General features: G+C 50.7%; 1 protein-coding gene across 4 annotated transcripts in view; it reads left to right on the forward strand.

Moving 5' to 3' along the window:
• Positions 1-27,820, forward strand: part of PAXIP1 (PAX interacting protein 1) — a 123,242-nt gene that overhangs the window by 58,022 nt on the left and 37,400 nt on the right. For 2 of the 4 annotated variants that reach the window (XM_032305839.1, XM_032305836.1), the window contains exons 4-5: positions 21,827-21,961; positions 26,096-26,139. In XM_032305839.1, coding sequence (XP_032161730.1) covers positions 21,827-21,961; positions 26,096-26,139 — 179 coding nt within the window. Of the gene's footprint in view, positions 1-18,049; positions 18,282-20,589; positions 20,864-21,167; positions 21,704-21,826; positions 21,962-26,095; positions 26,140-27,820 lie in introns of those variants that run through there. The other 2 variants (XM_032305838.1, XM_032305837.1) reach the window with 2 other exon arrangements.

A 27,820-nucleotide genomic window follows, 5' to 3' on the forward strand; every position in this document is an offset into this window, starting at 1 on the left:
CGCCCAGAATTTTGAGCAAAGGACAACAGGTGCAGGGTCCTGCTTACTGTGAAATTCCATTTATACAATTCGACCCACAGGAAAGTGAGTCCAGGGCATCAGAAATCAGGATCGTTAGCTGTGGCTGGTGGGGGCGCGGAGTGACCAGAACGGGGTTGTGTTCCGGTGCTTATTGGCTACAAAGTGCGCCTACCTCGTGACTCTCTTCCAGCTGTACATGTAGGACGTGTGCGTGTTACTATACATTACGCATCATATTTCCTTACACTTTAATAGAAAATTCAGTGGAGAGAGCTGCTCAGTACCTTCCAGTTTAAAACAGTCCCTTTCACATTAATTACCTCCTCCAGCAACAACTGCCTTCAGCAGAACAGAGAACTCATGATTAGTATGAAAGCATTTATTTAAAACAATATTGAGAATGTCATAGATTCCACTCCTCTTAGCAAAATCAAATTTTACCCTCCTTCGATAGATCATAATAAAATTTTAAAACCGTAATGTCTATGCCGATGTCAACCATCTGCTACTCTAGGTGTTATTTTGTAGTCGTTTTAAAATGATCGTAGGGAACCAAGAATGTGGTTAGCTACAGGTAACTGAATGCCTCGTGAGCAGTGGTTCCAAACTGGGATGACCTCCCGGAAGCCTAGGGTTAGAGCAGTGACAGCAAGATCTCCGAGGACGCAGCTCTGTCTGAACCCCACCACGCCCCGCCGGCCGGCTCACCACCTCCTGCTTCCGCATTGCCTGCTCCACATCCCAGCACCGCGTCCTTCTCCCAGAAGAAAGAGAAGGTTAGCAAAGGAGAACGAAGTTCTGCTCAGCTCTGCCTTCGCCCTCTGCACCTGTACCGGTGAGCCAGGAGTGCAGATTTCCTCCGCGGGAGCCTTCTGCTCAGCGTGGACGGGCCAGCACGGCCGCACGTGACGAATGCTTGCTATGGAAGAAGCTAGGAAATGTCGTGTGAAGCCTTCTGGTCTGTATAGCAGAGCAAGCGGAGGACAGAGGGTCAGGGGTGACAGTCAAGCGGGGAAACTTACCATGATTGCAGCTCTGCTCTGTGACTTCTCCTGCTATTCAATAATTGATACTTAAATCTCGTGATAGAAGATTTGTACCACAGATTTGCCCTTTTACTCCATAATCTAGCCCTCCTCCATCCTAGAACTCTCAAAATCTTGACCTCTACGGTCCTCAAAGTGGTGCTGGCAGAATGAGCTCTGCATTTCAGGGGATGGCCGTGCGGCCTCACTTCTCGGGGACCATTACCGTTCGGCGTTCTGGGCCCGGCTTTCATCCTGCCGATCGGCCAAACGGCGCCTTCCCCAAGAGCTGAAGGTGGGGGTGTGGCCCCTACAGGTGGGGACTGTGCTTCTCAATGCCGTCTGTGCTCCGCTGATAATCAAGGTGTCGTGTTTAAGAACCAAGGACCCCTGTCGTGTGGGAACTTTCAGTAGGTGCCATTGCTCGTGCCGTCATGGCTTGGGACCCTGCTCTCTCTGTGCTGATTAAGCTTTATGTGCTGCAGAGTCTTTAAGCCAATTAGTAGACTAGACCAGAGCCTGCTGTGGCTCCCAGCCTTCACTCCTGCTACCCGCAGCTGTTAGCCCTGCTCTAGATCTGCCCCCGCCGGCTGCGTCGAGCTGTGCTCATCTCCAGGTGGTTGCCGCAATGACAGCTTCCAAAGACTAGCTACGGAGTCTTTGGGGGGTAAAATAAAAGCAGATCTTTCTGTAAGCAGCATTTTTTTGGAGGCCACAGTGTCTGAGTCTTGGAAAACCCAGAGACGCAAAATATAGCACACTCCCAACTGAAGAGGCCACCTTTATCCCACCGTCGATTTTGAAAAATGTTCAAGCTTCCAGGAAAGTTGAAAGAATAATAGAATGAGAATGGGTACACCGTAACCTCGGCTCACCAAAGTAACTATCTTGCTACATGTCTTCCATACACGTGTGTAGATGTCTGTAAATGTACAAATTTGTAGATGTATATAAATTTCACCCTCTTAAACACACACTTGCCACCAAGGACATCGTAGGAGGGTTGAATTTGCAAAGCACTCCTGGCAGAGAATGTGACTTACAAATGAGCATAACTGCTGTGCTAAAACCAAATTAAGACACAAAAAGGTGCCCAATCTTACTTGCAGATCGGGAAATGTTGTAGTTTACTTTTTAAAAATTGTTTTCATTTTGCTAATTTGATGGGAGAAAAATAACATAACATCCCAAATTGGTGAGCGTGTAGGGAAATGAGTTATCCTACCCATTGCTGATAGTAATGAAAATTGTTGGTGGAAATGCAATTTTGAAAGGAAATAATCCCCAACAGAGAAGGAAGAGCTATTAAAATTAACAATGTGCATATTATGCAACCCAGCAGTCCTTCTCAAAGAATCAAAGTTCAATTTTATGGAAATGAAAGTGCCAGTATTTTTATATTTTTATTATTGTATTACATTAGTCACCATACAGTACACCATTAGTTTTTTTGTTTTTTGTTTGTTTGTTTCTTAATAAACATATAATGTATTTTTATCCCCAGGGGTACAGGTCTGTGAATCGCCAGGTTTACACACTTCACAGTACTCATCCTAGCACATACCCTCCCCAATGTCCATAGCCTCACCCCCCTCTCCCAAACCCCCTCCCCCCAGCAACCCTCAGTTTGTATTGTGAGATTAAGAGTCACTTATGGTTTGTCTCCCTCCCAGGAATGCATCCATTTCTTCCAGATTGTCAAATTTGTTGGCGTAGAGTTGCTCATAGTATGTTCTTAAAATAGTTTGTATTTCTTTGGTGTTAGTTTTGATCTCTCCTCATTCATTCATGATTTTATTTATTTGGGTCCTTTCTCTTTTCTTTTTGATAAGTCTGGGCAGGGGTTTATCAATTTTATTAATTCTTTCAAAGAACCAGCTCCTAGTTTCGTTGATTTGTTCTATTGTTTTTTTGGTTTCTATTTCATTGATTTCTGCTCTGATCTTTATGATTTCTCTTCTCCTGCTGGGCTTAGGGTTTCTTTCTTGTTCTTTCTCCAGCTCCTTTAGGTGTAGGGTTAGGTTGTGTACCTGAGACCTTTCTTGTTTCTTGAGAAAGGCTTGTACCGCTATATATTTTCCTCTCAGGACTGCCTTTGTTGTGTCCCACAGATTTTGAACAGTTGTATTTTCATTATCATTTGTCCATGATTTTTTTCAATTCTTCTTTAATTTCCCGGTTGACCCATTCATTCTTTAGAAGGATGCTGTTTAGTCTCCATGTATTTGGGTTCTTTCCAAACTTCCTCTTGTGGTTGAGTTCTAGCTTCAGAGCATTGTGGTCTGAAAATATGCAGGCAATGATCCCAATCTTTTGATTTAGTACCGAGGATGTGCTCTATTCTGGAGAATGTTCCATGTGCACTAGAGAAGACTGTGTATTCTGTTGCTTTGGGATGAAATGTTCTGAATATATCTGTGATGTCCATCTGGTCCAGTGTGTCGTTTAAGGCCTCTATTTCCTTGTTGATCTTTTGCTTGCATGATCTGTCCATTTCAGTGAGGGGAGTGTTAAAGTCCCCTACTATTATTGTATTATTGTTGATGTGTTTCTTTGATTTTGTTATTAATTGGTTTATATAGTTGGCTGCTCCCACATTGGGGGCATAGATATTTAAAATTGTTAGATCTTCTTGTTGGACAGACCCTTTGAGTATGATATAGTGTCCTTCCTCATCTCTTATTATAGTCTTTGGCTTAAAATCTAATTGATCTGATATAAGGATTGCCACCCCTGCTTTCTTCTGATGTCCATTAGCATGGTAAATTCTGTTCCACCCCCTCACTTTAAGTCTGGGGGTGTCTTCGGGCTTAAAATGAGTTTCTTGGAGGCAACATATAGATGGGTTTTGTTTTTTTATCCATTCTGATACCCTGTGTCTTTTGATTGGGACATTTAGCCCATTAACATTCAGGGTAACTATTGAGAGATATGAATTTAGTGCCATTGTATTGCCTGTAAGGTGACTGTTACTGTGTATTGTCTCTGTTCCTTACTGATCTACCACTTGTAGGCTCTCTCTTTGCTTAGAGGACCCCTTTCAATATTTCCTGTAGAGCTGGTTTGGTGTTTGCAAATTCTTTCAGTTTTTGTTTGTCCTGGAAGCTTTTAATCTCTCCTTCTATTTTCAATGATAGCCTAGCTGGATATAGTATTCTTGGCTGCATGTTTTTCTCATTTAGTGCTCTGAAAATATCATGTCAGCTCTTTCTGGCCTGCCAGGTCTCTGTGGATAAGTCAGCTGCCAATCTAATATTTTTACCATTGTATGTTACAGACTTCTTTTCCTGGGCTGCTTTCAGGATTTTCTCTTTGTCACTAAGACTTGTAAATTTTACTATTAGGTGACGGGGTGTGGACCTATTCTTATGGATTTTGAGGGGTGTTCTCTGAACCTCCTGAATTTTGATGCTCATTCCCTTTGCCATATTGGGGAAATTCTCCCCAATAATTCTCTCCAGTATACCTTCTGCTCCCCTCTCTCTTTCTTCTTCCTCTGGAATCCCAATTATTCTAATGTTGTTTCGTCTTATGGTGTCACTTATCTCTCGAATTCTCCCCTCGTGGTCCAGTAGCTGTTTGTCCCTCTTTTGCTCAGCTTCTTTATTCTCTGTCATTTGGTCTTCTATATCGTTAATTCTTTCTTCTATCTCATTTATCCTAGCAGTGAGAGCCTCCATTTTTGATTACACCTCATTAATAGCTTTTTTGATTTCAACTTGGTTAGATTTTAGTTCTTTTATTTCTCCAGAAAGGGCTTTTATATCTCCTGAGAGGGTTTCTCTAATATCTTCCATGCCTTTTTCAAGCCCAGCTAGAACCTTGAGAATTGTCATTCTGAACTCTAGATCTGAATAGTACCAATGTCTGTATTGATTAGGTCCCTAGCCTTCGGTACTGCCTCTTGTTCTTTTTATGTGGTGAATTTTTCCACCTTGTCATTTTGTCCAGATAAGAGTATATGAAGGAGCAAGTAAAATACTAAAAGGGTGGCAACAACCCCAGGAAAACATGCTTTAACCAAATCAGGAGAGATCCCAAATCGTGAGGGGGAATAAAGGGGATAAAAGGAGGTTCAAAAAGAAAGAAAGAAAAAAAAAAGAATTAAAAAAAAGAAAACGAATAAAGAAAAATATAAAAAAGAAAAAATATATATATTAGATAAACTAATTAAAAAACGTTAAAAAAGAAAAGGGTAAAAGTTAAAAAAAATTATAGCAGAAGAAGAGAAAAAAAATGAAAAAGAAAAAAATTAAATTAATTGCAAGACTAAAAAAATCACAGGGAGAAAGCCATGAGTTCCGTGCTTTGCTTTCTCCTCTCCTCTGGAATTCTGCTGCTCTCCTTGGTATTGAAGCCGCACTCCTTGGTAGGTGAACTTGGTCCTGGCTGGATTTCTTGTTGATCTTCTGGGGGAGGGGCCTGGTGTAGTGATTCTCAAGTGTCTTTGCCCCAGGCAGAATTGCACCGCCCTTACCAGGGGCCGGGGTGAGTAATCCGCTTGGGTTCGCTTTCAGGAGCTTTTGTTCCCTGAGCGCTTTCCTAGACTCCCGGAGGACGGGAATACAATGGTGGCCTCCTGGTCTCCGGCCCGGAGGAGCCGAGAGCCCAGGGCCCCACTCCTCAGTGCGCCTTCAGAGAACAGCGCCCAGTCACTCCCATCTGCCTGACCTCCGGCCGCGCTCCGAGCTCACCGAGCCTGCGACCGGTTCAAGGTCACCCCGAGCTGCGAGCTTACTGTCGGCTCTGTCTCTGTAGCCGGCTTTCCCGTTCCAATACCCGCAAGCTCTGCGACACTCAGACACCCCCGATCCTTCTGTGACCCTGCGGGACCTGAGGCCACACTGACCCTGTGTGGGCTTCGCCCCGGTTTAGCCTCTGGAGTGATGTCCCTCAGCGGAACAGACTTTTAAAAGTCCTGATTTTGTGCTCCATTGCTCCGCCACTTGCCGGGAGCTGGCCCCTCCCCCCGGGGTCTATCTTCCCGTTGCTTTGGATTCACTTCTCCGCCGGTCCTACCTTTCAGAAAGTGGTTGTTTTTCTGTTTCAGAATTCTTCTCTTCTTCTCTTCTATCTGCCGATGGATTTGCAGGTGTTTGCAATCTTTAGATAAGCTATCTCGCTGATCTCCTGCTAGCTGAAGTAGTCTCAGCCTGCTACTTCTCCGCCATCTTGACTCCCCTCTTGTCTCCCTCCCAATCATTAGTTTTTGATACAGTGTTCCAATATTCCTTGTTCAAGAACCACACACAGGGCTCCATGCAATTTGTGCCCTCCTTAGTACCCACCACCAGGCCCTCCCAACCCCCCACCGCCCTCCCCTCCAAAACCCTCAGATTGTTTCTCAGAGTCACAGCCTTTCTTGGTTCGTCTCCTTTTCTGATTCCCCCTTTCACTTTTCCCTTCCTTCTCCTAGTGTCCTCCATGCTATTCCTTATGTTCCATAAGTAAGTGAAACCATATGATAATTGACTCTCTCTGCTTGACTTATTTCACTCAGCACAATCTCCTCCAGTCCCGTCCATGCTGATGCATAAGTTGGGTATTGATTCTTTCTGATGGAGGCATCATACATATACATATACATCATAGTGTATATGGACCACATCTTCCTTATCAATTCGTCTATTGAAGGGCATCTTGGTTCTTTCCACAGTTTGGCGACTGTGGCCATTGCTGCTATGAACGTTGGGTTACAGATGGCCCTTTTTTTCACTCCATCTGTATCTTTGGGATAAATACCCAGTAGTTCAATTGCAGGGTCATAAGGAAGCTCTATTTTTAATTTCTTGAGGAATCTGCACACAGTTTTCTGAAGTTGCTGCACCAACCTGCATTCCCACCAACAGTGTAAGAGGCTTCCCCTTTCTCCACATCCCCTCCAACATGCGTTGTTTCCTGTCTTGCTAATTTTGGCCATTCTAACTGGTGTAAGGTGGTATCTCGATGTGGTTTTGATTTGAATCTCCCTGATGGCTAATGATGATGAACATTTTTTCATGTGTGTGTTAGCTGTTTGTGTGTCTTCACTGGAGATGTGTCTGTTCATGTCTTCTGCCCATTTTTTGACTTATCAGTTTTTTGAGGAGTTCTTTATAGATCTTGGATACCAGCCCTTTGTCTACAGTGTCATTTGTGAATATCTTCTCCTATTCTGTGGGTTGCCTCTTTGTTTTTTTTTTGTTTTTTTTTGTTTTGTTTTGTTTTTTTTAAAGATTTTATTTATTTATTTGACAGAGAGAAATCACAAGTAGATGGAGAGGCAGGCAGAGAGAGAGGGAAGCAGGCTCTCTGCTGAGCAGAGAGCCCGATGTGGGACTCGATCCCAGGACTCCGAGATCATGACCTGAGCCGAAGGCATCGGCTTAACCCACTGAGCCACCCAGGCGCCCCATGCCTCTTTGTTTTGTTGACTGTTTCCTTCGCTGGAAAGCACCAGTTCTTAGTTGTAGTTCAAAGCTGTTTATTGCTGTGTTATATGTGGTTACAAAAAACTAGAGCTCTCTGTTTAAGTGGGCATTCGGGTTTTAGTTTAATTAATTATGGTAGAACCATGATAGGAACTACATAACTTTTTTTAAGTTAGAAGCATCCATATTAACTTGGAGGCATGCCAAGACATACTCAGTGGAAATTAGTCCTACAATTACATTTTTTAAATAAATGGGGGCAGACAGATTCACAACCGTATTTTGATTACCTGTGTAAGTAGAGAAAGTAGAAAAGACTCACTAATTTGCTGCCACAGATCGTTTTCCTTTTTTTTTTTTTTTAAAGATTTTATTTATTTATTTGACAGAGAGAGATTACAAGTAGGCAGAGAGGCAGGCAGAGAAAGAGAGGAGGAAGCAGACTCCCCGCTGAGCAGAGAGCCCGATGCGGGGCTCGATTCCAGGACCCTGAGATCATGACCTGAGCCGAAGGCAGCGGCTTAACCCACTGAGCCACCCAGGCGCCCCCGTTTTCCTTTTGCTAAGACAAAACCTCAGTTCCAGAGTGTGGTCGCCATCCCCCACCATGGACAGCTGCTAGAGGAAAAAGAAATCCAGACACCGGCCCATATTGGAGGTACTGAAAGACTCCAGGCCTCTGTTGCGGCCGTGGTGTACAGAGAGGAGAAGCATCAAGGCAGGTTTGACAGGTGCTCCCATCGTTGACTTTGAATCTCGAGAGAAGGGCACAAGGATGGAGGAGATGGTTGTCTTTTTATGCTTGCCCCTCCAGTCTTGTATTTTATGTCTGGATTCTCCTGCAGCAGCGTTTGAAATCCCCATGGCCCACAACCTTTTCTAACTCACACGCCAGTTCTGCTGTGAGGTGCTTCTGCGGTGGCTCAGGGATACGGGCTAAGAGAAAGGTTGGACTTTATTAAGTGGTAATGTTTAAAAGCACAAGTTAATTTTAAACAAATTTTTAAAAGATTTTATTTATTTATTTCACACACACAGAGAACACAAGCAGGGGGAGCGGCAGGCAGAGGGAGAGGGAGAAGCAGGCTCCCCACTGAGCAGAGAGCCCAATGTAGGACTCGATCCCAGGACCCTGGGATCATGACCTGAGTCCAAGGCAGACACTTAACCGACTCAGCCACCCAGGGGCCCCAGCACGAGCTTATTTAAAAGCTTTTGGGGGGGGCGCCTGGGTGGCTCAGTGGGTTAAGCCGCTGCCTTCGGCTCGGGTCATGATCCCAGGGTCCTGGGATCGAGTCCCGCATCGGGCTCTCTGCTCAGCAGGGAGCCTGCTTCCTTCTCTCTCTCTCTGCCTGCCTCTCATTGTACTTGTAATTTCTCTCTGTCAAATAAATCAATAAAATCTTTAAAAAAAATAAATAAAAGCTTTTAGGGGTCACCTGGGTGGTGCATTCTGTTAAGCAGACAACTCTTGATTTTGGCTCAGGTCACGATCTCAGAGTCATGAGATCCAGCTCCGAGCTGGGCTCTGAGCTCAGCATGGGGTCTGCTTGAAGATTCTCTCCCTTGCCCTCTGCTCCTCCCGACGTGTGCACTCACACTTTCTCCCTCGAATCAATCAATCAATCTTAACAACAACAACAACAACAACAACAACAAAAGCCTTTTGGGAGACCCAATAAAGAGAGGCTGAGAGGGAGAGAAAGAGTGGTTGTTAGATGACTCACGATGTAAACAGGTGGGATAGAATCTAAGCTTTAGAGTCAGAAAGGAAGTTCTCTGTTCTAATCTGAGAAGAGGGCAGGAGTCGGCTATGCACATGAATTCATGTATTACATACCCTGGATCTAGGTTTACTCAGAGAAGCGGAGCAACCACGAGATATACAGGGAATTTATTATAGTGACTGGACCTTATTGTTTTGCAGCTGCTCCCATGGCCACAGCTGGAATTCATAACTACCTTCTCCTGCTCTCCGTTCTGTGATTCCTTTGCCCTTCGAAAGCACCTGGGCTGGTCTTGGTCGTCACAGCACCCCACTGGCTCTAACCGCAGGCCACGGGGTACTAAGTGTCCCCAGAACTCCCGGTAGATATGGAGTCATAAGGTGTAAAAAGAGGGATAGACAAGCCAGCTGGAAGGCAGCAGTGGGTGTCCCTATATCACTATGGGATGGAATAAGAGGAAGTCAGTTCTGAGAAGCTGGTGGTAACAGAAGCCCGTCAAGGACATGAAGAGGCAGTATGAATAAGCAAGCTTTTTTTTTTTCCTTTTTGCCAGTAAGGATGGATATCTGGACAAATGTTTGATTATTATGAACACAATTATTATTGCAAGATACAAGGTGAAAAGAGTCCTGTTCCTCCTGGGTGGAACCTTCCTCCGGCACGTTTTACCTTACCAACCCCAACTTCTCCAAGCCTCTCGTCTGAGCACCACAGAAATGCAGAAGAAGCATGACACCGAGTCAAGCAAGACAGAAGAGGATCAGTGAGCACCATGGAAGAAAGCCGAGGAGAGAGTACAGAGGAGGGAGGAAAGGAAAATCTTGACGTGGCCCACCCTCAAATCTTGGCAGAGCCTCTCATTTTTATTTGAATTTTTGGATCTTCATTCAGCATCACGAAGACTGGAATTAATACTTTTATATCTGAGGGGCACGTGGGTAGCTCAGTCGTTGAGCGTCTGCCTTCAGCTCAGGTCATGATCCCGGAGTCTGGGATTCAGCCCTGCATTGAGCTCCCTGCTCCAAGGGGCTCCTGCTTCTCCCTCTCTGAATCCCCCTGCTTTTGTTCCCTCTCTCGCTGTGTCTCTCTCTGTCAAATACATAAACAAATCTTTAAAAAAAATACTTTTATATCTGAAAGTATCTGATTCAGGATATAAGCAACCGTTCCTAGCATGGGTTCTGAGGAGGGACTGTCTGGAAGAATACTTCGCGGCAAACGGGCAACATCAATGGATTGAGCTTCAAGAGCGCTGATCTCTGGTGAACCTTCCTGTAAGTACCACCGCTAAAGAAGGTGTAAACGAAGCTTCTTTCTCTGATTCTAATGAGCACGTAGATAAATGGAATGAAATACATAAGTCACAAAGCTTAGGTATAAAAATCCAGTGTTTATGATGTTATGATGAAACATCATGTCCTCCAATATGTTGAAAATTTTCTATAGCAATGGAACGTGGAACTCAACACCATTTTTTATACTTTTGTGATTGTTCTCAGAGCTCCTAAAGATAGGCAAATAGATTAAGTAAATTCTCTCACTTAGAACATGGTAGAATTACCCAAGATTCTACTAAGTCAGTTGATCATTGAGCTGCTTGCCTGGGTAGAGTTCTTCGAGGTTGCTCTCTGCTTGTCACGGGTTTGCTTTCTTTTCTCTCTATGGGTATGGAGCAACATGGCAACAAGATGAGTACGGATACCCCCAATACCTACCCCCGTGAGTTTTCTTAGGAAATAGCAGAAAGTCAGTGCCACACCGTTGAAGTACACCAGTTATTTCCATCCTTCAACTTTCCTTCTGATTCGTCCTGTAGCCTCCATACTCCCAGCTGGTAAGATACTTCCGGAGGTCTCTGTCTTTGAAGGAGTAGTGTGTGCTTAGTGGAAGATGAACTGATTTTTTTTTTTTTTTTTAGAGTGAGACACAAAGAGAGAGGGAGAGAGAGAATGAGCGGAGGGGAGGGGCAGAGGGAGAGAGAGAGAGAAGCAGACTAGTACAGAATACAGAGCCCAATGAGGGGCTCGATCTCACAGCCCCGAGATCATGACCTGAGCTGAAATCAAGAGTTGGACACTTAACCGACTGAGCCACCTTGGTGCCTCAGAAGATGAACGGGTTTGTTTGTTTATTTAAGATTTTGTTTATTTACTTGACAGAGAGAGAGAGAGACAAAGCAAGAGAGGGAACACAAGCAGGGGGAGCAGGAGAGGGAGAAGCAGGCTTCCTGCCAAGCAGGGAGCCTGAGGCGGGGCTGGATTCCGGGACCCTGGGATGACCTATGACCTGAGCTGAAGGCAGACACTTAATAACTGAGCCACTCAGGTGCCCCATGGTGAACGGATTTAGACTGAGTTAAGTGTCCCTTTTAAAATCCTACTCAGGAAACAGAGGACAGTAACAGAACTTTGATGTAATTGGGTTTTTATTTTTTATTTTATTTTAAAAGATTTTTTCATTTATTTGAAAGAGAGATCACAAGTAGGCAGAGAGGCAGGCAGAGAGAGAGGAGGAAGCAGGCTCCCCGCGGAGCAGAGAGCCCGATGCGGGACTCGATCCCAGGACCCTGGGACCATGACCTGAGCTGAAGGCAGAGGTTTAACTCACTGAGCCACCCAGGTGCCCCAATGTAATTGGGTTTTTAATTTGGGCTTTTAATTTCTTAGAAAATGTGTCTTTAGAATTGACTAGGAATTGAATGTCCATAAACAAAGAGTGATGCTTTTTTAGATTCATAGTCCCTAGATTTGTTCTAAGCTTAAGGTCCAAAATATTTGTTCATGTTAGGAAATGGCCACGTACCTAATCTTGCAACCATTTTCTCTTTGTGAACATGTTGTTCATAAAAACAATTATCCCATGTTGAAATGTCTGGCTTCCTTTTGGTAATAAACATGGATTTTATCACTATCTTGTGAAAGGGTTCCTAGAACCCCTGTATTTATCTTGACAGACGCTGGATTATTTTAACTTCTTTTACATGTCAGTGCTTTTCTTTTTTTCCACGAGCATCACTACACAATAGGCATTTATATTCAATATACAATGAACAAATTTCACTAAGTCTTGACTCATTTTCACCTGTGCCGTGCTAATAAGTCTCAAACAGCTCGGGCAGGTCTCAGCAGCTGGCATTGTGCCCCACTGAGTATCACAAACTGAAAAATGATTATTTGGGGAGGCTTCATAATTATGCTAGGATGAAAATGTTGGCATCCAGGAGATACATATTTTTCAAGATTTGAGAGAAAATTTAATGAAAGTGCCACAAATATATTACTTAGGGTGATGATTTGCACTTAATATGAGGCCCTTTTCTCTCTGGATTTCAAAGTCTGGACTAATTAATTAGCCCTAATCCCCTTGTTTTCCTGATGGTCAAGCATTCAGACAGACCTCACGAGAGCGCAGAGCTATCAGAGTGAAGCAGAAAGCGCAACGACCGGGGCCATGCTGCCAGTGGCTTAGTTCACACCTGTTGGGTGTCAGTCTTTGTTTCTTCCACTTTCAAGTTTGGACTCCCCCATCCCCCACCCCTACCCCAAGTTGGCACACCTAGGCCCAAAGGCTATATCTGGCCCACTGCCTGGTTTTGCAAATAAAGTTCTATTGGAACACAGCCTTACTCCGGGGTAAGCACATGGTCTATGGCTGCTTTCCCTGCGGCAGCCAAGGTAGGAAATCAAAACATATTCCAGGGACAAGGACGCCTGAAAGCTTTTCAACCTGGCTGCTCACACAAAAAACTCTGCTGATCCAAGACCTAACCTCTCTCAACATTTCCCCGTCTGTAAAATAAAACCCAATAGCCAATAACGTAGTAACATTGTGAGTAGAGTGAGGTTTTAAGTTTGCACAATGATGACTGTCTTTCCTGATGCCTTAAAACCAGGGTGAAGAATCCTTAGCAGTGATAAGAATTCATTCAAAAGGTATCCATCTACTCTTTAAATATGTGTCCACTGTCCACTTGACGTCAAGCACCACATTAAACAGTGGGGGAAACACATGCTAAGGGAAATAAGACTTGTTTTAGTTAGCAGTGGAGGGTTTATGTGAGGGTGGGTGGGGGTGGGGTTAAGATGAAGAAGTATTTAAAAATAAAGCCTTTTTGGTATTTTAAATGTTAAGTATTGGGATGAAGGCAAGCTCTCACATTTTAGGTTCCCTACCCTGTCCTACTCCTTGCCCTTGGAATGGTTCACAGATAGTCCTCACCAGCCGTTACGTTGGGCTGAGATAAATAAACTCTCTCATACTTGGTTGGGTTAGCTATCTGTGATCCATGCCAAAGAGCGTCTGCTTACATAATTTATTGGTAATCATAAGTAGAAGGGGCCAGAAAAAAATCTATCCCCAGGCGTGAGAGATGTTTCAAGAAACGGGCGTTTGATCTTGGCCACAGGAAGAGGTAAGTTCTGCACAGTGAGTTCAGTGGAGAGGGTTGTTCCAGATGGAGAGATTGACAGTCTGTAGAAAGCCATGGAGTTCTGGCCGTGCTTCAACAAAGTCCAATAGTCCAGCATGGTGGGAAGAGACCATGAATGAAGGGGAGTAGCAGACTTAAGCCTGCGGAGCTCAGTTCTGGGGAATAAGGATGGGGCCTATGTCAGAGGAATAGGAGGTCACAGAGCTCGCTGATGGGGGCTAATGGGATTGAACTCTGGTCCACAGGCAGTGAGAAGGTCCGGAAAGTGTGGACCAGAGCAGGGAGCACTGGGCAGCTAGCACTTCTCAAGTACTGTAGAACTCCTGTGGTATCATGCCTGCTCTACACTGATCAGGGTAGGTAGGCATTTTCCAAACGGGATCCAACGGAAGACCAGCTTCAACTGTCTGTTTTAGCCCCGATCTACGGCAGATTCTGATCTGTGAGAACTGCAGGTGATCATTATTCTTCCTACACTGCTCTTTCCTGAAGGTCTTCAATCCACTTCTCGGCGGGAGCCTTCCAGAGCCCTACCCAAAGCCTCCTCCTCAAGTCAGAGTTGCTGTCTCACCATGTTGGTTCTGGGCTGGGCCTCTGCTGAGGCTGCTGCTCCCCACCAGAATGGGTGTCTTCCTCCTCTTCCTATGACCCCCCAGAGCATGGCATGGAAGAACAGGCCTATTTGGTTTTCACAAGCCAGATGGCTATTAGGTCATGGTTTTACTGCGTTGTCCCAAATGCCATTGATGTAGACCGTTAACAAGTCCAAGGAAAATCTGAATATTTTAGTGTGTCATTTATATGGGTGATAATTTCAGTATGCCTTTTTTTCCATTATAATTATCTATCATTAGTCAAAGCTTCATGATTATTTCATTGTCTGTAAGTAAGATGATGTGGTAAGGTTATTTCTTTTAAAATCCTATGTCCTAGGATATCTTTTAAACAAAGGATATATCCACTAAGTTCTAATTTGATAGAAATTGTGGAATCCCAATCTGTTTTCATATGTACCATGTTTCAAAACAAAGGGGAAAGGGCCTTTGAATGTACATATCTCACCTAAAATCCCTTTCAGCTTGTCCTGTTTCTGCCACTGATCAAGCAGTAAGTGTAAAACTTGGCAATATTCCCTCTTGTCATAAGCTTTCCAATTACTGAAAATTAAGTAACTCCCAATAGAGGAGAAATCATTAAATATATAGTAAATAATGAGGTTAATTAATTTAACCCCTTCTAATTAGGAAACTAATTAAATCAGAAAATTAAAACTGACACAAGACATTAAAATTGGGAAGTTTTGAACTTAGATGTAACGACCATCTCTTCGTCTTCAGCCAATTCCAAGGGAAGCATTGACTTAGCCACAAAAATATGTCATCAGTGGACTATTTTTGGCTGATACAAAGCTAAATTTTCCATACCATATTATTTTTAGGGATTATAGTTTTTCTATTTCTATGAAATTAAACTTGTTCCTTTTAATTCTTCTAAAGAATGGATTAGAGTAGGCCCCAAAAGATGGATTTAACCCACGACCTGCTAGTAACTGTGATCATGGCCAAGTTACTGAACATTTCTGGGCCTCAGGTTTCTCATCCTCAGAGTATCCTATTAAAGAAGTGAGACCCATGGGCAGGATCTTGGAGATGGAAATAGATCTAAAGAGAAGGGCAGGGCTCAGAAGTTCGAGGGGGTGTTAAAATCTTCGTCAGTGTGACGGAGAGCAGAGCCACTGTGTATTTTATGATGACCGCTTCACTGCACTTTGTTACACTGCCAACAAATGTGCAAGAGTTGATTAAATTCAGGTACATTAAAAAACTGGTGTATGCATTAAATAACGCACATCTGTACACTCAGGTGGAAGGGCGATTCTTTTCAGTGGCAACTTGAGAGTATGTGTGGCACAGTTTTTTTAAGGAGAAAATATATTGACGTGGGACGATGTGTGGTAGGGGTTCAGGTGTAGTTTTGGGGATGGAATTTGGGGTAATTCACTCTTCCCTTTGTGTTTTCTTTTTTTTTTTTTTTTTTAAAGATTTTATTTATTTATTTGAGGTGGGGGGGAGGTCAGAGGGAGAAGCAGACTTCCCGCTGAGCCGGGAGCCCAGTGCGGGACTCCATCCTGGAACTCCAGGATCATGACCTGAGCTGAAGGCAGATGCTAATGCGACTGAGCCACCCAGGCGTCCCTGTTTTCTAGTGTTTATACATTGAATAGCTCAGTGATCACTGGTGGCAATTGTGCTGTGTCAGCTGAATGAACCTTTCCCATCCACAACACCTCGAGGGATCCCGGGTTCTCCTGCCATAAAACTCCGGCTCTCTGTGCGTCGAGCTGAAGTACCCCCTTTCATGAGAAGGGCCGAATGTGGCCGTCGGTCAACCCCGACAGAAGGTTTACTAAACACGGCTAGCATCTAGCTTTAAGGGGTGCGTGACCAGTGGGCGAACAAAATAGGAGCGCAAGGCTGAGTCGTATCCAGTACAGGGATGTACTGTAAAAAGCCAGCCGCAAAGACTTCTCTCCAGAACGCCTCGAGTTCCCACCAGTAGGTGCAAACTAAGTACCCCCCGCACTTCTGCTTTGTCAACTTCACCTTCGTAGCCCGGGGTTCTCGAACTTGCAAAACAGAAAATGCGAGACGTGGGGCCTTCTTTGCCAAATTAGCACCAAGCAGCCGGTTTGGTCCCCGCAGGCGGGCGAGCAACGAAGTGACCACTTCGCGCCCGGCGGGGAGAAGCTCGGCGAGTCGGCGCGCAGGGCGCCGGGTGGAAAGCTGCTGCCGACCCGGAGGTCGTGCCCTCCGCCGGGACGTCTTCTCGGCGCCAGAACAGCCGTGAGAAAGAGCTCTCGCCCAAGCAGCCGAGCAGCCCCAACGCCGCCTTCTTCCCCCGTCTCTGCGCACGGACGTCCCCCGCTTCGCAAACTTCCAGGAGTCTCAAGCTCCTCGTGGGGACGGGAGCCGCCAACGGCGGTGCCGCGGACCGGGCGCGCTCCGGGGCTCCGGGCGTCCGTCTCCAGCGCGCCCCGCCCGACGGGAGACCTCGGCCGCACGTCGTACTCGTCCCCGGCGAAGGCGTGTTCAGCGCGGCCTCGAGCGTTCCTCCGCGCGACCCCGGCCTGCCCGCGGCCCGCGCGGCTCCGGGGACGACAGGCCGGCCTCCGCGCAGCGCAGACCGAACCCGCACGCGAGCCCCGAGCGCGCGCTGCGCCACCAAGTCTGCGCGGGCGCGGCGGTCCTGCTCCGGCCGGCCGGAGAGCCCACGCGGCCGCGCGGACACTCCTCGCCGGTTCGCGGGTCCGTCCCCCCGACAGCGCCTTGGCACGGACGGGAACGTCGCAGGGACCGGCCCGGCTCGCAGACGGCGGGCAGCGGCCCCTCCTGCAGGCCGGCCTCGCGCTTCCACCTGCCACCGGCGGAAGGCGCCGGCTGCCCAGCGCGCGCGGGAGCCGCGAGCCCGCACCGCGCCGTCCCCTCCGGGCCGCTCCTCGCCGGCCACGGTCCCAGCACCCGGGCCTCTCCGCCCTGCCCCGTCCGCCGTCCTCCGCAGCCCGAGCGCCTGTCGCCGCAGACCCCGCCCGGCTCCGGACGTTCCCGGGTCCCTAAAGCACCGACTGCCGTAGCGCCGACTTGAGAACGTCCCTCACTCGGCGGCGGGCGGCCGCGCAGGCCTGGGCGTCCTCGGGCCCCGGTTCCCCGCCGCACTCCCCGGCCCCCCGCGCCCACCGCTCCGCGGCGCCGCCAGGTGACGTCAGGGCGAGGACGCGTTTGGGCGCCGGCACGGTGACGTCAGAGGGCGCGCGTCACGGCGGGCCGCGGCCGGGGGGTGTGGGGGGGACGGCGAGGCCTCCCTCAGCAGGAGCGCGGTGCGGGTGCGACGGGGAGCAGCCCGCCGGCGAGGCCTGGGGCCCTCGGCCAGCCAGCCCGGGGCGCTCTCGGTCCCGGACGCAGTCCAACGCCAGCCCCTCAGCGGGGACCCGGCGGCTGGGACCCGGCGCGTCCCGGCCGCGGGCGCTGAGGAGTTACCCCAGGTCCCGTCCGGCAGCCGCCGGCGAAGTGAGCTCCCCCGGAGCCCCAGGCGGCCTCGCGCCGCCGCCGCCGGCCGCAAGCCCCGCCCCCTCCGCCGCGCGCCTGCGCAGCTCGAGCGGCCGCGCGTGCGGACGGGAGGGGCCGCCGCGTTCCCTTCTTCCCCGGGACCGGCCCACTTGGGCCGCACCGGGGGGGGGGCTCGTTTCTCCGCGTCCCCGGGGTCCCCCTCGCGGGGAGGCGGCGGCCACGGGCTCCGGGTCTGCGGAGCGGGCTGCGCGCTGCCCCTGCCCTCGGGGCCGCGAGCCGCGGCGGCAGCGGGGGCGGCGCCGACTGGCCGCCGGCTCCTCGGCGCTCCCCCTCGGCGGCCGGCGGGATGGTGCGTCCCGCAGGGCGCGCGCGGCTCCCGCGCTTGGGCCGCTCGGCGCGGGCGGGGGCGCAGAGGGCGGGGGAGCGGGCCCGACTCGCAGGACCGGGCCCCGGCCGCGCCGTTGGGGAGCGGGCCCCGCCGGGCGGGGCGGGAGCCGCCGCCGAGCCGTCGGGCCGCCGCGACCATGTCGGACCCGGCGCCCAAAGTTCCCGAGGAGATGTTCCGGGAGGTCAAGTACTACGCGGTGGGCGACATCGACCCGCAGGTACCGCGCCGCCCCCGCCCGCCGGCCGGCAGCCCTCCGCGTCCCCGACCCGGACCCGCTCCCGCCGCGGGCGCGCGCCCGGGCGCAAAACGTGCGGGCCCCGCCGGCCTGGCTGCGCGGAGGCCGGGCCACCTGGCGCCGAGCAGGCCGGTGGCCGGAGGGGACGGGGGGCGGGGGATGAGGGACCCGGCGCGCTGGAGGCCGGCGACCCGGGGAGGGGGGAGGGGTCTGGCGTACTTTCGGGAGCGACCTGGGGCGCGGGCCTGGCGGTGGTCCGCCGGACCTTCTGGAGGGGACGCAGGGGACCTGCGGGTGGGGGCAGCTGGCGGGGCGAGGGGCCGCGGGGGTGGTCTCCGCGACCGCGGCCGGGGGCTGGAGGGGCGGTGGTCTTCAGGACCCGCGAGTAGGGGAGCTGGAGGGGCGGGGAGGGTCGGAGATCGGGTCGCGCTCTGCTGGGACCGTCCGCGGGGGCGGCACCCGGGGCGCGGGCTCGGGAGGGCACGGCGTGGAGGGGCTACTTTGTGGCCGGAGAGGAGGGAGGGCGTGGGGGGCCGGGCCCGGGCCTAGCGTGGGTTGTCGCCGGCCTCGCCTGGTGGGGGGCCGGCGTCCCGGCGCTGTGGGGCGTCCGAGCCTCTGGGGCAGATGCGGCCTGGGAGCGCCCTCCCTGCTGCCCCCCCGAGTGTCTGGGCTCCCGGAGGGGACGCGGTGAGGGGCTGGAGCTCCCCGAGGACCCGGGTCCGGGCTGCCGGGGGCGCAGTGCACCGCCGCGGGTGTGCGGCCGCGGCCGCGTGCGTCCTCCCGGCCCTCCCGGTCTTCGATCTTCCGACGGGCTTTGGCGGTCACGGGACCCCCGGGAGCGCCGAAGAGGCTCTGCCGCAGGAGGTTGTGCGCTTCTGAGCGCAGTAACCGTCCCGTTGGGCGTCCTGTGTCGCGCTCGCCGCTCGGGAGCGAATCCCGGTGAATGTCTGGGGGTGGGTTCTCTCAGGGCCGCCTTCTTTGGAGGGTGTGCGGTTCCCGGTACCCGGGGGTCTCAGCGCCCAGAGCCCAGCGTAGAGGCCAGGGAAGGCGGAGCCGGTGACCGGGCTCCGTCCGCAGAGTGGAGGCGGGTTCCAGCGGTCTGGGCCGGCCTGGACGAGCTGCGGGCGCTGAGGGTCTTGGCCTTCCAGAGGCCGGTCTGCGGGCATCTTACTAAACCTAACCAGCCCCCATGCGCGACCCCCGAGGTGGATCCTCGTCCTGCTGTGGCTATGAGGTGAGACTGAGCCTTGGATCTGAAGGTGCAGGTGCTGCACCCCGCGCGGCCCTGATGCGCGCCCGAATCACGGCCGCTGTTTCCAGTATTGATCACTTTCCTCTTTCACAAACATCCGCCCCCTTCTTCTCCCTGCTCTCTCTGTGTCGTTGTAGGACTTTGGCTCTTAGGAGGGACTTGAACCAAATGTTACTTAAAACCTGGAACAAGTTGAATTGGAACCATATTTGCTCAACTATGAGTCAAATCTAAGTGCTTAAAATGTCCTTGGCAAACCACTTCGATGTGAAACCGTATATTTTCTAAACGATTTAGAGTCAGAACGTTGATTCCCTGCATCTTATAAATACGGATTCTGGACGTTCATGTATATTGAACATCTCGTAGCTGTTACGGGGCTGGCTTGGTGGCCGTGTAACCGGAAGGTGAACGGAACGTGATAGCTCTGCTGGAGGCCCCTCATTGCCCAGGCCTGGGGAGCCCACCTGGAGGCATGGCGTAGCGTGGGAGGTGCGGCGAGGACAGACTTGCCCGCTGCGGTGCGGAGGAAGTGGCACCACTGAGCTCTCTGAAAGGAGGCGTCTTCGGGGCGGGGGGCGGGGTGCGGAGCTGGACGTGGAAGCCGAGGAGGGTGAGGCCATGTCCTTTGTGCGGACCGTGTGCGCTGAGGAACGGAGGTGTTCATGTATCTGGGATGACCAGGGTAAGCAGTCCACCTGCTGCCCCGACACGAGCTGAGTCTAGTAAGACACACTCCGTCGTGGGAGACGGTTTGGGCATCTTTCTGTCCGTGAAGAGTCCGTACTGCAGTAGAGTTGCCGAAAGGGCCGGCGACGGTGGTGCAGGGTGAGGAGGCCGTGAGGAAGGGAAGGCAGGTTGGTCTGTGGCTCCACGCGGTTTGTCAGCAAGAGGAAGCAGAGGAGGCCCAGGATGCGTGTGAGCGAGTGAGGACCCGCGGGAGCTCCGCTGCCCGTGCGTGGACGGGGAGAGCCTGAGGTCTCGGGAGTCCTGGGACAGGCACTGGGGTCGGAAATGCAGACTTGAGCAGATGAGAGGGTGCCGTGTTCTGCGGGTCGGGCTGAGCCGGTGCCTGGAGGTGACCTGTGGCTACAGCCACTGGTTTTTGTTTTGTTTTGTTTTCACTCATTGAACAAATACTTAGCGTAGCTCTAGTTGCCATCTCTGGATGCTCGATAAAGTATTCTGAGAAAATTTACCAACTTGGGGCTAAACCGAGCTGAGCGGGCATCCGGTCACCAGCATGCGTGGTGCACGCCGGGGCTCCTCCGGCTCTGCCTTCGCCCGCTTCTGTCCCTGAAGTCTCTGGCAGGTGAGTAGCCTCCGGTTCACTTACTGCTCTGCACCTGGGGACTTCACTCTCAGAGCTTTGGCCACCATTGGCTCCCCCCTGGTGGGGACCCACGGCTTCCAGGTCCCACTGATGTCATTTCCTAGACCTTCCAGCTGGCGTCGGAAGGCTGTGCTCCGCGGTGAAGAAGTTCTCTTGCTCGCGCCTCGCACTCACCAGCTCTTCCTCCGTGCATGCTGCTGCTGTGTCCCCAGCACTTTCTCTCTTGCTCCTGCCCCCTCCCAGGCACCGGGTCTCCTGCATTCTCGCTTCCCTCTTTCCCTAGGGACAGTCCTCGGGTCAGTTGCTGCTGCTTCCCCCGGGCGGCTGCAGTTGTCTCGGACTCAGTCCGTTCTTCTCGCGCTGGCCACAATCTTCGGTAAAATCCGGTCGTGCCGTTTCCCAGCAAAAGCCCTTGTGTCGCTCCAGAAGACATTTCTGTATGAGAGTAAAATGCAGACAGTTTTGTGTAGCACGTGCCAGTCTGAAGGGGCACATGTCCAGCGCGTGAAGGCTCTTCCCTCCAAGAGCGCATGCGTTTTGGTCTCGCTAACTCCTTAAGTTTGTCAAGATTCTGCTCGTGTAGTTCCTCTTCTGGAAACCTTCCCGTGTGTGGTGAAGCTACCTGTCCCTAAGCCTTGACGTTTGACCCTGGATGCCTCGTCTCAGCTCTGAAGTGTTGTCTGACAGACCTTCTGTTTTCAAGACCGAGACACTACCTAGCCCCGGGCTCACAGCCTGCAGGCTTCCTGGGTCAGCGGATCAGGGTCTGCTGCTTTCTACTGTCATCAGATGTCTGATGGCACGTGACTCGAGTAAATGGTTAGGAATTCTGTGTGGTGAACGTGGCGTGTTTCTGTTGGAATTTTCATCGTTCACAACAGTTTGTGTAAATCAAGAATGAAATGCGGTGTTTTTCATTTTAATTTGTGTGGTTTTTTGAAGGTCATCCAGCTCCTCAAAGCTGGGAAAGCTAAGGAAGTGTCCTACAACGCACTAGCCTCCCACATAATTTCGGAAGACGGGGACAATCCTGAGGTTGGAGAAGCTCGGGAAGTCTTTGATTTACCTGTAGTTAAGGTCAGTAGTAAGTCTCATTAATTTCATACGCTTCATTATGTGTCCTGAAGTCAATGCAAAGTCTCACTGGGACTCAGAGCGTTTGCCCAAGTCTGCTTCATGTAGGAAGCTGTCGGTGGACAGAGCTCTTCCCGCACGGCGGTAGCCTACGGCAGCATAAGGCCCGTTGCGTGGGATCCTGCCGTGGCCAGGTTTCTGTCCGTCACAGGTGACTGATCGGTCCGCTCAGCACCTGCTGTGGTGTGGCCCTAGTTCCTTCCTGCCCGGAGCTCTTTACGCCAGGGACGCATCCTGGAAAAGGGTGTGTCAGCCTACAGCGGTGGGCACTGGGGATCCATGAGAAATTGTGCTCACTCCCAGACAGGCGGAGTCCTGTCAGGACATGACTCCTCCAGGGACCACTTTCCATCCCTGCTGTGGCAAGTGGTCTGAATTTCCAGCTAGACATGTTGGAGGAAGTCCTGCCCCCCATTTGCTGTGCTGTTTAACTGCTCCGGCAGCGTCATGATGACCGTCGGTCCCTCTGTCCACCAGGTGGTCATCATGGGAACCGCTGTCAAGCTGACTCTGGGTGGTGTGTTCTAGAAAGTGGGGGCCTTAGCTGGTGGGTGGCTTGTTTGGAGTTTGTTGGTCTGCACCCTCTATACTGTTCTCTTGCTCCTCGTGGTTGAGTTGACTGCTGTTAAATGCATGCTTTGAGATGTGATTTTGTAGTTTTGGTCCTTCAATTTTTTTTTGATCCTAGGTGTTAACATGTTTGTTTTAAAACAGTTCAGTTCCACTACCACTTTTCTCTTTATACTGTCAGATACTCTGCCTAAAAATCAGTATGAGAATTATCATGGTTTAATAACAAGAGAGGCTAGGAGTTAGGAAGAGAGCCAGTAAGTTAGGCTGGGGTGCCAAGAAGCTGGCTGGCCCTGGGAAATCTGCAGCTCGTCAGTACCCAGGGTCTGAAACCGCCTTGCGGACTTAGGAACCTGATTTTTGAAAATAAACCTGAATGCTGATTTGTCTCATGAGAAGATTCTCAGAAACCACACTCTCTAGGGGACAGCTGTGTTATTCAGAGTGACTTAATGTGCAGCAATGACATGCGGTGGTCACCATCCTGCCCTAGACTCCTTGTTTCGCCACGACCAGCTCCTTCGTGCAGCCCGAACACCAGCAGGGCTGCTGCTTGTTTCACCGGACTCCACTCGGCGAGAGAGCCTTGTGACACGTGCACTTCCGCCCCTGGGACCCTGCTTTGGTCTCTGGTTTGCTTCCATTCATCCTTAGCTGTGGGGACCGGATCTCCACTCCCTCAGCAGCCTGGAGCCCTTTGTCTCATGACGGTGACTTCACCTGGATCGTGCAGTCGGACAGCGAGCTTAAAAGGGGCAGCCTCAGCATCCAACCTTCGCGCTCAGGTGGCTGCTGCAGACCATTTAGAGCAGTGGTTCTTGAATCTCGTTTTTGCAGCAAGCGCTTTGTACTATCCTTTTATGTGTATGTCAGATTCCTTCATATGTCAGAGTATCGCTTTATTTATATGTGAGAGAACGTCCCATGATTTAAAACCCGGATGTACGTGTTATGTGTAAGTTCCCCAAACTGGAACGCAAAGGAGAAACAAAAGAAAATAAATAATGTGTATTTCAGTGTGTCGCTCCTTGGGCACAGGTCCGTGGAAGATGGGGCCAGGAGGTGAGCTGCTGGGACTGGTCCCGCGTCCAGTCACTGCCGCAGATGTGGGCTCGTCCCCAGAGCTCGCGGGTGGGGGCGCCGGCTGGGGGGTAGCATTTCAGAAGGGTGATCAGCCCTGGCTAGAAGGCTGAGCTCGAACAGCAGTCTTCTTCTCTTCACCTGTTGCATTTCTGGAAAAGTCAGGCTGTAATAAGGCTGCATAAAATACCTATTACCCAGCTCCTATAATTATCACCATTTCGCCAATCTCGCCTCATAGGCCCCCATCCCGCACTTTCGCTCTGGCTGTGGTAGCTTGAAACGAGGCCCCGGGCGCACTCCTTGCGTCCACCTCCCAGCTCCAGGCTGCTGGGGATTTGTGGCAGGGCCTGTCCTGTCTGGGGCCTACAGCGCTGCATGCCAGGAGGGGGGATTTGTCAGAGCTGACCCGGCATTTTGTGTGCACCCCCAGACGATGCTGCTAGACCGTCAGGCTCTTCGTCTGAGTTCAGCAGATGGAGGCAGATCCCTTGGCCTTTAACTTACTAATTTGACGAATGCGTTTTAAAAATAAGGCCTCCTAATGCATGGTGATGGCCTGTTATTTATGTATTTGAATCATATAGATGTTTAAAACTTGTGTCTTCAGGCACCCGAACTTACAGAATAATTTTTTTAATGGAAATATTTTTCTCAGTGACTGTAGGGCATCATTGGACGTGTTAATTGTGGCAATTTACGGTGGGTGTGTTTGTATATATTGTTGTTGGCCTTTGGGTTAAATAGCTCCTCGTTACTCTGCATTTCTAGTTGTCCATATCTGCTCTGTTATTGTTGGTGTTTCCTACTGACTTGGGGTTATTTTGCCTAGAGCCCCCTGAATGAGTGTCCGAGCGCGGGTCTGCTGTGCGTGGACATCATGACTAGCCCTGAATCCTTAAACAGGCCTATATACTTGCCACCTCTCCCAAGTTCGCAAAGGGACACTTCCAGGGTGTCTGCTGCATGGTGGTCGGAACGGGTGGCTTTCCAGTGTCTGCTTCCTTCTGTGGTCACATTCCTCCATTCAGAGTCACCTCTCCCAGGGCCTTCGAGAAAAGTCCCACCTTCACCTGCCCAAACCCTATCCCAGTGCGTCATCCCAGGCTCTGAAATTCCCCCTGCACTCTAGGCGAGGGGATAAGTAGAAAGGCTGGTTTCTGGAAAGCAGCCTGGTGCTAAGCCACGCCACCAAGGTCTCCGCGAGGCTCTGGGTATCACTGCGGAGGAGAAAGCTCGGCCTGCGGCATGACGTTGATTGTACAAGAGTCAGAGCCAGTAGCGGTTCCTGATGCCGGCCAGCCCCCTTCGACTTCCCTGAAGCTTGCCCCGGATTATCAGAAAATGCAAAGACACACTGGCCTGAAGCGTGGTCAGAAACGTGAAGTGCTGGCTTCCAGCGCAGCGTACGTGATCGCACACGGGTGTGCTCAGCCGAAGCCCCCAGTCGTCGTGCGAGAACCGTCCCAAGTGCCGCCAGTCTTCATTTTCTTTGATAAAATACCCAGTATTCCCACACCCTTTCACAGAAGGCGCGCTGTTCTGAACGGAGGCTGGAACGCTGTGGACGGGGACCTGGCTCTCTGAAGTCCTTTTGAGTCTGCATGACCAGGCTGGAAGGCGGTGCGGGGGCTCCTGAGGCTGGGGCACGAGGTGCGGGAGAGCGAGGAGCACGTGCCTCCCTTCCCGGTTCTGTCCGCGGCGCTCGCACCCTCGGCACAGAGCAGGTTCTCGGCGAGTGCTGGGTGAATAGATTGGTGCGTGAATAAAACATACGCATGTACATTTCAGCGGGTGGAAGTTTCTGGACTTTTCAGCCGGCTGAATGGGGTGTTACATAGTTTAATGTAACTTAAAATTAAATGTAGAAATGTAAGGCAAATTTTTAAAAAAATATAAATTAGTCCAAAAGGTAGTAATAAGCTAAGGTTTTATAATCTGAATTTTGAAAGTTGTAAAAAATGACCAGAGACTTTTCATGGTTTGCAAATGTAGTATCTGTAGGAATTTACTGAAAACACTCGTGAATTTACACTTGGATTTAGGATTGAAGGTGGGAACCGGGGAGCAGCCGATGTACCAGCATGGGGAGGGGGTGGGGTGGCTGTCAGGTCCCTGTCCTTCAGTTGTGAGGGCAGTTTCCGGCTGGCCTAGACACTTATGCAGTAGTAAATGTGTATGCCTTGAATTTAAATTTCTCTAAAAATTGTTAAAATATCTGGCAGTGCTTCATTCTCTAATTCAGCTTTTCACCTCAGGCATTAATGACTAATCTTTGATATTTTTTTACTGGAATGCTCGTGACCTAGGTGCTTTATAGTTGTTATAACAGCTTTTAATTTCTAGGAGCAGTGCTGATGAAAATCACGTCATTTTGATGATAAATTGAAAATAATTTTTGACTTGAGTTCATGTTTTCTTTTTCAGCCATCCTGGGTGATTTTGTCCGTTCAGTGTGGAGCTCTTCTGCCGTATCCTTTTTGGGGAAGGGAGGAGGGAATCTGGGTTTAAGACTGACGTGGGAACCCGGTGGGTTCCCTAGTTGGGGCAGTTGGTGTGTGTGCGTTCTCTGTCCCTCCTGTTTTCCATTCTGCATCGGGTTTTATGGACCCGGTGTTCGTCATCACCTCTGGAGGGAGGGGCACCAGGTCTGGGGGAACATCTCTGGGCTGGAACCTGGGGGCGCTTTCATTCTGGGACTGGGCTTTCTGATCTCTGGCAGTCTGCTTCTCTGGACCTCAGTTTTCTTGTCTCTGGAACAGCCCGTCTTTGTGGCGTCTCGTTAGGTGGAATACGGATCAGAGTGCAAGTCTGCCTGAACCCGGTCATGAGTTATTGGAAGGACAGATGAGGAAGACAATAGCAGAGCACTTCTAGTTCCGGGGGTTGCTGTTCTTTTTGATGACACTGGGTAAAAGGTTTATTGAAGACACGTGTTGACACCTGCTGCGGGCTGGGTACGAAGACTAGAGGTCACGAAGCTCTCGTTGCTTCGAGGAGCTGCCTCCATGCCGGTGTCCCTTGCCTCATTTCTTGAGTCCGGCTCCAGAGCCCCTTCCTCCCCGCCTATGGGAGACGTCGGGCTACTGTCCGCGTCCTGCGCCACATGGCTTCTGTCGCCCTCTGGCCACGTGGGGCTGCATGGACAGTCCCGGCAGGCGGGACGTGCTGGTGGAGGCACCTGGTAGCACCCCGTGATGTGAAAATTGCGGACTCGGGCAGGGCTGCTGGCCTTCTCCGGTGCTGTTCTGCAGCTCTGCCAGGCGGTTCCGTGAGTGCATCTTTACTTACTGAACTTATGTAGATGGAGGGAATCTTTTTATGTTAAACATTTATGGGTGACGTCAAATAAGCAGAAACATCTTATGCTTAGTAAGCAGTTCTTAGGGGATGTGCCGGACTTCAGCATCTCCAGCTCAAAAGTTCTAGGATTCCTAGAATCCTAGAGTTAAGAGAAATCCATTTCTGTTTTTACTCTTCTGGTTTCTTGGGAGTTGGTGTAGTGTTTATAAGCGGGGGGGGGGGGGCGGGGGGGCCGGCCCTGGGGGACGCCTGGGAGAGGGAGGGGTGATTTTGAGTGAGAGGTTAGTTCTTCCTGCCCTGGATCCTGGGTCAGGGTCAGGATCTTCAGAAGCCGTCATTCCCCTGGAGTTCTTCCTGGCCTGTTCCAGAGCAGCTGGAAGGGACGGTAGGGGAAGCTTGCAGACCGTTGGGCAGCACTGGATTTGCCTTTGTCCGGGTTTCCCCAAGTCTTTGGAAGGCGGAAATCCTTGACGCGAGGGTAGGAGGTTGGAAGCGATCATGGATAGTGGGGCTGAGGGCCCGATGTCAGGGGCCACAGGGCGCAGCGCGGTCAGACGGGCTCCGCTCCCGCTCCGGCTTCTCCGCGGGGCCCTGGAGGAGACGGGGGCGGAGTTTTCAGTCTGATCGGTTTTTCTTAATTCACTGATCTCAGGGGGTACACTCTTCTCCTGTAGGAAGAACAAAGTAATGCTCTAACCCATTTCGAATGGTAGACACTCCAGATTCTTCCGTCGTCGTGTGCGCGCAGACACCCAGGGGCCGCGGCGGCGTCCGGCCGGGCGCTCAGCGTCTGGCACACAGGAAGCTCTTCTGAGTGAATTTTAATCGCGAATGAATTTTAAAACTCAG

Source organism: Mustela erminea, chromosome 11 (genome assembly GCF_009829155.1).
Source record: "Mustela erminea isolate mMusErm1 chromosome 11, mMusErm1.Pri, whole genome shotgun sequence".
Lineage (NCBI taxonomy): Eukaryota > Metazoa > Chordata > Mammalia > Carnivora > Mustelidae > Mustela > Mustela erminea.